This window comes from Phalacrocorax aristotelis, unplaced genomic scaffold, assembly GCF_949628215.1.
Source record: "Phalacrocorax aristotelis unplaced genomic scaffold, bGulAri2.1 scaffold_238, whole genome shotgun sequence".
Taxonomy (NCBI): Eukaryota; Metazoa; Chordata; class Aves; order Suliformes; family Phalacrocoracidae; genus Phalacrocorax; species Phalacrocorax aristotelis.
In genome coordinates this window covers 44,894-53,581 of record NW_027441360.1, presented here as the reverse complement: position 1 = coordinate 53,581, position 8,688 = coordinate 44,894, and the positions used below count along the sequence as shown (strand labels likewise).

At 69.9% G+C, this 8,688-nt stretch overlaps 1 protein-coding gene across 1 annotated transcript; it reads left to right on the top strand.

Moving 5' to 3' along the window:
* The first annotated feature begins 476 nt into the window (after window positions 1-476).
* On the top strand, window positions 477-8,400 carry LOC142051415 (mucin-17-like). The gene is made up of 9 exons (XM_075080549.1): window positions 477-740; window positions 905-1,012; window positions 1,106-1,233; window positions 1,325-1,383; window positions 2,019-2,167; window positions 2,289-2,357; window positions 6,074-6,236; window positions 6,390-6,551; window positions 8,265-8,400. The coding sequence occupies exons 1-9, from the start codon at window positions 548-550 to the stop codon at window positions 8,398-8,400; spliced, it is 1,167 nt and encodes a 388-aa protein (XP_074936650.1). The 5' UTR covers window positions 477-547.
* The last annotated feature ends 288 nt before the right edge of the window (window positions 8,401-8,688 follow it).

The following is an 8,688-nucleotide window of genomic DNA, read 5'->3' as shown; positions in this document are numbered from 1 at the left end:
CACGCCCATGGACACCCCAACCATCTCCTCCACCACCGGAGCCCCCTCCTCTGCTCCCACGGCCACAGAGGGGCCCTCGGCAGCCCCCACCACGCCCATGGACACCCCAACCATCTCCTCCACCACTGGAGCCCCCTCCTCTGCTCCCACGGCCACAGAGGGGCCCTCGGCAGCCCCCACCACGTCCATGGACACCCCAACCATCTCCTCCACCACTGAAGCCCCCTCCTCTGCTCCCACGGCCACAGAGGGGCCCTTGGCAGCCCCCACCACGCCCATGGACACCCCAACCATCTCCTCCACCACTGGAGCCCCCTCCTCTGCTCCCACGGCCACAGAGGGGCCCTCGGCAGCCCCCACCACGCCCATGGACACCCCAACCATCTCCTCCACCACTGAAGCCCCCTCCTCTGCTCCCACGGCCACAGAGGGGCCCTCGGCAGCCCCCACCACGTCCGGGGACACCCCAACCATCTCCTCCACCACCGGAGCCCCCTCCTCTGCTCCCACGGCCACAGAGGGGCCCTCGGCAGCCCCCACCACGTCCATGGACACCCCAACCATCTCCTCCACCACCGGAGCCCCCTCCCGTCCTCCCAGCTCCACCGAGGTCACCTCCACGACACCTCCCACCACCTCAGGACAGACTTCCTCTACCTTCTCGACCAATGGACCCCCCTCCACCGAGGTCACCTCCACCACCGCACCCCAAACCACCACTAGCGCCGGTGTCCCACCAGGTGCGTGCCGGTCCCACCCCACCCCCACCCCTCGCACGCATCCCCTCCCCCCTTCCCGACCCCGAGCAGGTCCCCGTGGTCCTTTGGGGGTGGGGTGGGGTGGGTGGGATGTCCCCGGAGGTCCTCCGCTGACCCCCTCCCCACCTTTCTCCCCGCCCCCCCAGTGATCTGTGAGAACGGAGGCACCTACGACGGCATCAAGTGCATCTGCACCGCGTCCTTCTACGGCCCCGCCTGCCAATACTCCGCCAACACCATCGACACCAACCTCCGTAAGCGCCGCCCCCGCCCCCTCCCCATCCCCCCACGACCTCCCCCGCCCCCTCTATCACCCCACTTTTTTATTTGCCCCCCCCCCCCCACAGCTTACCCGGGGACGCTGGTGGCCGACACCGAGCTCGTGGTGACCGTCACCAACTTCAACTACACGGAGGAGCTGAAGGACGCGCAATCGGAGACCTACCGCTCCTTCGAGAGGCACTTCGAGACGGAGGTGAGGGCGGCGGCGGGGGAGGCGTCGACCCCCAACCCCCCCCCAACCCCCCCCCCCCGCCGCCGCCTCACGCCACCCTTGGCCTTGGCAGATCAGGAAGATCTACGGCAACATCCCCGGTTACGAGGGCGTGAAGATCATCGGCCTCAAGTAAGGGGGGGGGGGGGGTCCCCAACAACCCAGCTGTCGGGGTGGGGCGGGGGGTTCCCCCCGTATGACCCCTCTGTGCCCCTCTGCGCCCCCTCAGGCCCCTCTGTGCCCCCCTCTGACCCCTCTGTGCCCCCCTGACCCCTCTGTGCCCGCTCTCACCCCTCTGCACCCCCTCTGACCCCTCTGACCCCTCTGTGCCCCCTCTGTGCCCCCTCTGTGCCCCTCTGCGCCCCCTCAGACCCCTCTGTGCCCCCTCTGACCCCTCTGACCCCTCTGCGCCCCCTCAGACCCCTCAGACCCCTCTGACCCCTCAGACCCCTCTGCGCCCCCTCAGACCCCTCTGTGCCCCCTCTGACCCCTCTGACCCCTCTGACCCCTCTGACCCCTCTGTGCCCCCTCTGACCCCTCTGTGCCCCCTCTGACCCCTCTGACCCCTCTGTGCCCCCCTCTGACCCCTCTGTGCCCCCTCAGCCCCCTCTGACCCCTCTGCGCCCTCTGACCCCTCTGACCCCTCTGTGCCCCCCTCTGACCCCTCTGTGCCCCCTCAGCCCCCTCTGACCCCTCTGACCCCTCAGCCCCCTCTGACCCCTCTGACCCCTCAGCCCCCTCTGACCCCTCTGTGCCCCTCTCCCAAGGCCTGGAAGCATCGTGGTGGAGCACAAGGTCTTCTTCACCGTCATGGGGACGAGAAACGTGACCGAGAGGTTCGAGAAGGTCATGGACCACCTGGTGGGGAGGCTGCAGGACACCGCGGCCAGCCAGGGCGCCTGCCAGCACAACAAATGTGGGTGCCCTTCCGCGTCCCCCCACGCCCCCCCGATGTCTGGGCCCCACCTGGAGCCCCCAGAGATGGGTCTCTGACGCCGTGTCTCTCCCTTCCTCCCCCACCCCCCACCCCACCGCAGCCATCCTCTGCCTCAACGTGTTGCCGAACCCCATCGTCAAGAACATGACGGAGGCGCCTTCCCTGGATGGTGAGAGCCCGGGGAGCCTCCTGCCAACGCCACAGCCCCCCCAGTGCGCCCCCACATCCTCGCCCGCCCCACCGCTTCCTCGCCCGCCCCACCGCTTCCTCGCCCTCCCCACTGCTTCCTCGCCTGCCCCACCGCTTCCTCGCCCTCCCCACTGCTTCCTCGCCCTCCCCACCGCTTCCTCGCCCTCCCCACCGCTTCCTCGCCCGCCCCACCGCTTCCTCGCCCTCCCCACTGCTTCCTCGCCTGCCCCACCGCTTCCTCGCCCTCCCCACTGCTTCCTCGCCCTCCCCACCGCTTCCTCGCCCTCCCCACCGCTTCCTCGCCTGCCCCACCGCTTCCTCGCCCGCCCCACCGCTTCCTCGCCCTCCCCACCGCTTCCTCGCCCTCCCCACTGCTTCCTCGCCTGCCCCACCGCTTCCTCGCCCTCCCCACTGCTTCCTCGCCTGCCCCACCGCTTCCTCGCCCTCCCCACCGCTTCCTCGCCCTCCCCACTGCTTCCTCGCCTGCCCCACCACTTCCTCGCCCTCCCCACTGCTTCCTCGCCCTCCCCACCGCTTCCTCGCCCTCCCCACCGCTTCCTCGCCCTCCCCACTGCTTCCTCGCCCTCCCCACTGCTTCCTCGCCTGCCCCACCGCTTCCTCGCCCTCCCCACCGCTTCCTCGCCCTCCCCACTGCTTCCTCGCCTGCCCCACCACTTCCTCGCCCTCCCCACCGCTTCCTCGCCCTCCCCACCGCTTCCTCGCCCTCCCCACCGCTTCCTCGCCCTCCCCACTGCTTCCTCGCCCGCCCCACCGCTTCCTCGCCCTCCCCACCGCTTCCTCGCCCTCCCCACCGCTTCCTCGCCTGCCCCACCGCTTCCTCGCCCGCCCCACCGCTTCCTCGCCCTCCCCACTGCTTCCTCGCCCTCCCCACTGCTTCCTCGCCTGCCCCACCGCTTCCTCGCCCTCCCCACCGCTTCCTCGCCCTCCCCACCGCTTCCTCGCCCGCCCCACCGCTTCCTCGCCCGCCCCACCGCTTCCTCGCCCTCCCCACTGCTTCCTCGCCCTCCCCACTGCTTCCTCGCCTGCCCCACCGCTTCCTCGCCCGCCCCACCGCTTCCTCGCCCTCCCCACCGCTTCCTCGCCCTCCCCACTGCTTCCTCGCCTGCCCCACCGCTTCCTCGCCCTCCCCACCGCTTCCTCGCCCTCCCCACTGCTTCCTCGCCTGCCCCACCACTTCCTCGCCCTCCCCACTGCTTCCTCGCCCTCCCCACCGCTTCCTCGCCCTCCCCACTGCTTCCTCGCCCGCCCCACCGCTTCCTCGCCCTCCCCACTGCTTCCTCGCCCTCCCCACCGCTTCCTCGCCCTCCCCACCGCTTCCTCGCCCGCCCCACCGCTTCCTCGCCCGCCCCACTGCTTCCTCGCCCTCCCCACCGCTTCCTCGCCCTCCCCACCGCTTCCTCGCCTGCCCCACCGCTTCCTCGCCTGCCCCACCGCTTCCTCGCCCTCCCCACTGCTTCCTCGCCCGCCCCACCGCTTCCTCGCCCTCCCCACTGCTTCCTCGCCCTCCCCACCGCTTCCTCGCCCTCCCCACTGCTTCCTCGCCCTCCCCACCGCTTCCTCGCCCTCCCCACTGCTTCCTCGCCCTCCCCACCGCTTCCTCGCCCTCCCCACCGCTTCCTCGCCCTCCCCACCGCTTCCTCGCCCTCCCCACCGCTTCCTCGCCTGCCCCACCGCTTCCTCGCCCTCCCCACTGCTTCCTCGCCCGCCCCACCGCTTCCTCGCCCTCCCCACTGCTTCCTCGCCCTCCCCACCGCTTCCTCGCCCTCCCCACCGCTTCCTCGCCCTCCCCACCGCTTCCTCGCCCTCCCCACTGCTTTCTCGCCCTCCCCACTGCTTCCTCGCCTGCCCCACCGCTTCCTCGCCCTCCCCACCGCTTCCTCGCCCTCCCCACTGCTTCCTCGCCCTCCCCACTGCTTCCTCGCCTGCCCCACCGCTTCCTCGCCCTCCCCACCACTTCCTCGCCCTCCCCACTGCTTCCTCGCCTGCCCCACCGCTTCCTCGCCCTCCCCACCGCTTCCTCGCCCTCCCCACCGCTTCCTCGCCCTCCCCACTGCTTCCTCGCCTGCCCCACCACTTCCTCGCCCTCCCCACTGCTTCCTCGCCCTCCCCACCGCTTCCTCGCCCTCCCCACCGCTTCCTCGCCCTCCCCACTGCTTCCTCGCCCTCCCCACTGCTTCCTCGCCTGCCCCACCACTTCCTCGCCCTCCCCACTGCTTCCTCGCCCTCCCCACAGCTTCCTCGCCTGCCCCACCGCTTCCTCGCCCTCCCCACCGCTTCCTCGCCCTCCCCACCGCTTCCTCGCCCTCCCCACTGCTTCCTCGCCTGCCCCACCACTTCCTCGCCCTCCCCACTGCTTCCTCGCCTGCCCCACCACTTCCTCGCCCTCCCCACTGCTTCCTCGCCCTCCCCACCGCTTCCTCGCCCTCCCCACTGCTTCCTCGCCTGCCCCACCGCTTCCTCGCCCTCCCCACTGCTTCCTCGCCCGCCCCACCGCTTCCTCGCCCTCCCCACTGCTTCCTCGCCTGCCCCACCGCTTCCTCACCCTCCCCACTGCTTCCTCGCCTGCCCCACCGCTTCCTCGCCCGCCCCACCGCTTCCTCGCCCTCCCCACCGCTTCCTCGCCCTCCCCACTGCTTCCTCGCCTGCCCCACCGCTTCCTCGCCCGCCCCACCGCTTCCTCGCCCTCCCCACTGCTTCCTCGCCCTCCCCACTGCTTCCTCGCCCTCCCCACAGCTTCCTCGCCTGCCCCACCGCTTCCTCGCCCTCCCCACCGCTTCCTCGCCCTCCCCACTGCTTCCTCGCCTGCCCCACCGCTTCCTCGCCCTCCCCACCGCTTCCTCGCCCTCCCCACTGCTTCCTCGCCTGCCCCACCACTTCCTCGCCCTCCCCACTGCTTCCTCGCCCTCCCCACCGCTTCCTCGCCCTCCCCACCGCTTCCTCGCCCTCCCCACTGCTTCCTCGCCCTCCCCACTGCTTCCTCGCCCTCCCCACAGCTTCCTCGCCCGCCCCACCGCTTCCTCGCCCGCCCCACCGCTTCCTCGCCCTCCCCACCGCTTCCTCGCCCTCCCCACTGCTTCCTCGCCCTCCCCACCGCTTCCTCGCCCTCCCCACTGCTTCCTCGCCTGCCCCACCGCTTCCTCGCCCTCCCCACTGCTTCCTCGCCCGCCCCACCGCTTCCTCGCCCTCCCCACTGCTTCCTCGCCTGCCCCACCGCTTCCTCACCCTCCCCACTGCTTCCTCGCCTGCCCCACCGCTTCCTCGCCCGCCCCACCGCTTCCTCGCCCTCCCCACCGCTTCCTCGCCCTCCCCACTGCTTCCTCGCCCTCCCCACCGCTTCCTCGCCCTCCCCACTGCTTCCTCGCCTGCCCCACCGCTTCCTCGCCCTCCCCACTGCTTCCTCGCCCGCCCCACCGCTTCCTCGCCCTCCCCACTGCTTCCTCGCCTGCCCCACCGCTTCCTCACCCTCCCCACTGCTTCCTCGCCTGCCCCACCGCTTCCTCGCCCGCCCCACCGCTTCCTCGCCCTCCCCACCGCTTCCTCGCCCTCCCCACCGCTTCCTCGCCCTCCCCACTGCTTCCTCGCCCACCCCGCTCCCCCCAGTGCCCCCCAGCACCCCCCACCAGTATTCCCATTCCCCCCTAACCCCTCCCCACCCTCCCCCCCCACCTTTCTCAGAGATCTGCTGGCAGCGAGCGCCCAGGGACTACCGGGACTTCTACTTCGCCGTGACCACGGGCGACACCATCCATTGCATCACCAACTGCACCCCCAACGCGCCCACCACCATGGATTGCCACCACGGCCAGTGCCGCGTCACCCGCGCCGGCCCCCAGTGCTTGTGAGTGCCACCACGGGGTCCTACGGCCGCGCGGTGGGTCGGTGGAGGGGGGTGGGCGACACCCACCATCCGCGCTCTGGGTTTTATTGTTTCATTTTGGGGTGGGGGTGGTGGTAAGGGGAGGGTGGGTCTGACCCTGTCTCCTTCCCCCAGTTGCGACGATGAAGCTCTGTACTGGTACACGGGCTCCCGCTGCTCCGGGAGGGTCAGCAAGTTGGCTACCGGGTTGGGGCTGGTGGCCACCGTGTTGTTGATCACCTGCATCGTCCTCACCGTGCTCCTGTTCCGGGATCACCAGAGGAAATACGTGTTGAGGTAGAGGAGCCCGGGGGTCTTCGTCGTTGGGGGTTGGGGTCTTCCAGTTCAGAGGAGGGTCAGCACTGGGGCGCCGGGGGTCTTCATCGTTGGGGGTTGGGGTCTTCCAGTTCAGAGGAGGGTCAGCACTGGGGCGCCCGGGGGTCTTCATCGTTGGGGGTTGGGGTCTTCCAGTTCAGAGGAGGGTCGGCACTGGGGCGCCCGGGTCCTTCGTCGTTGGGGGTTGGGGTCTTCCAGTTCAGAGGGGGGTCAGCACTGGGGCGCTGGGGGTCCTTTGTCGTTGGGGGTTGGGGTCTTCCAGTTCAGAGGAGGGTCAGCACTGGGGCGCTGGGGGTCCTTCGTCGTTGGGGGTTGGGGTCTTCCAGTTCACAGGAGGGTCGGCACTGGGGCGCTGGGGGTCTTCGTCGTTGGGGGTTGGGGTCTTCCAGTTCAGAGGAGGGTCGGCACTGGGGCGCCGGGGGTCTTCGTCATTGGGGGTTGGGGTATTCCAGTTCAGAGGAGGGTCGGCACTGGGGCGCTGGGGGTCTTCGTCGTTGGGGGTTGGGGTCTTCCAGTTCAGAGGGGGGTCGGCACTGGGGCGCTGGGGGTCTTCGTCATTGGGGGTTGGGGTCTTCCAGTTCAGAGGAGGGTCGGCACTGGGGCGCTGGGGGTCCTTCGTCGTTGGGGGTTGGGGTCTTCCAGTTCAGAGGAGGGTCGGCACTGGGGCGCCGGGGGTCTTCGTCATTGGGGGTTGGGGTCTTCCAGTTCAGAGGAGGGTCGGCACTGGGGCGCCCGGGGGTCTTCGTCATTGGGGGTTGGGGTCTTCCAGTTCAGAGGAGGGTCGGCACTGGGGCGCTGGGGGTCCTTCGTCGTTGGGGGTTGGGGTCTTCCAGTTCAGAGGAGGGTCGGCACTGGGGCGCTGGGGGTCCTTCGTCGTTGGGGGTTGGGGTCTTCCAGTTCAGAGGAGGGTCAGCACTGGGGCGCCCGGGTCCTTCGTCGTTGGGGGTTGGGGTCTTCCAGTTCAGAGGAGGGTCAGCACTGGGGCGCCCGGGTCCTTCGTCGTTGGGGGTTGGGGTCTTCCAGTTCAGAGGAGGGTCGGCACTGGGGCGCCGGGGGTCTTCGTCATTGGGGGTTGGGGTCTTCCAGTTCAGAGGAGGGTCGGCACTGGGGCGCCGGGGGTCTTCGTCATTGGGGGTTGGGGTCTTCCAGTTCAGAGGAGGGTCGGCACTGGGGCGCCGGGGGTCTTCGTCATTGGGGGTTGGGGTCTTCCAGTTCAGAGGAGGGTCGGCACTGGGGCGCCGGGGGTCTTCGTCGTTGGGGGTTGGGGTCTTCCAGTTCAGAGGAGGGTCAGCACTGGGGCGCCCGGGGGTCTTCGTCGTTGGGGGTTGGGGTCTTCCAGTTCAGAGGAGGGTCGGCACTGGGGCGCCGGGGGTCTTCGTCATTGGGGGTTGGGGTCTTCCAGTTCAGAGGGGGGTCGGCACTGGGGCACCGGGGGTCTTCGTCGTTGGGGGTTGGGGTCTTCCAGTTCAGAGGGAGGTCGGCACTGGGGCACCGGGGGTCTTCGTCATTGGGGGTTGGGGTCTTCCAGTTCAGAGGGGGGTCGGCACTGGGGCACCGGGGGTCTTCGTCGTTGGGGGTTGGGGTCTTCCAGTTCAGAGGGAGGTCGGCACTGGGGCACCGGGGGTCTCTGCGCCCACCCCCACCCCCTGAGACACCCTTTTTCTCCCCACCCAGCACCCCTCAAACCTCTTCTGTTGGCAAATGGTACGAGGACGATGGCTTCACCTGGCACGCCAACGATGGCTTCATCTACCGCAACATGGGAGCCGACGGTGCCACAGGTGACCCCCGCCCCCCACCCCCAAGTTGATGGAGACCCCTTGGGGAAGACCCTCCCCCCGCCCCGGCATCCATCCAACCCCCATCTCCCCGTAGGTGGTGACGGCGCGCACAACTTCACGCCTTCATTGGAGCTGGTGGATACCTCCATCCCGGTACGTCCTCCTTCTTCTCCAGCAGCACCCACCACCCTCCCCTGGACCGAGGAGCCAAGGGAGACCCCCCACATCCCCCTCACCCCCTTCTCTCTCCTCCTTCTTCCCCCCCCCCCCACCCCCAAGATGAAGATCTCCAGGCCAAAGCTCACAACCCAGCTCTG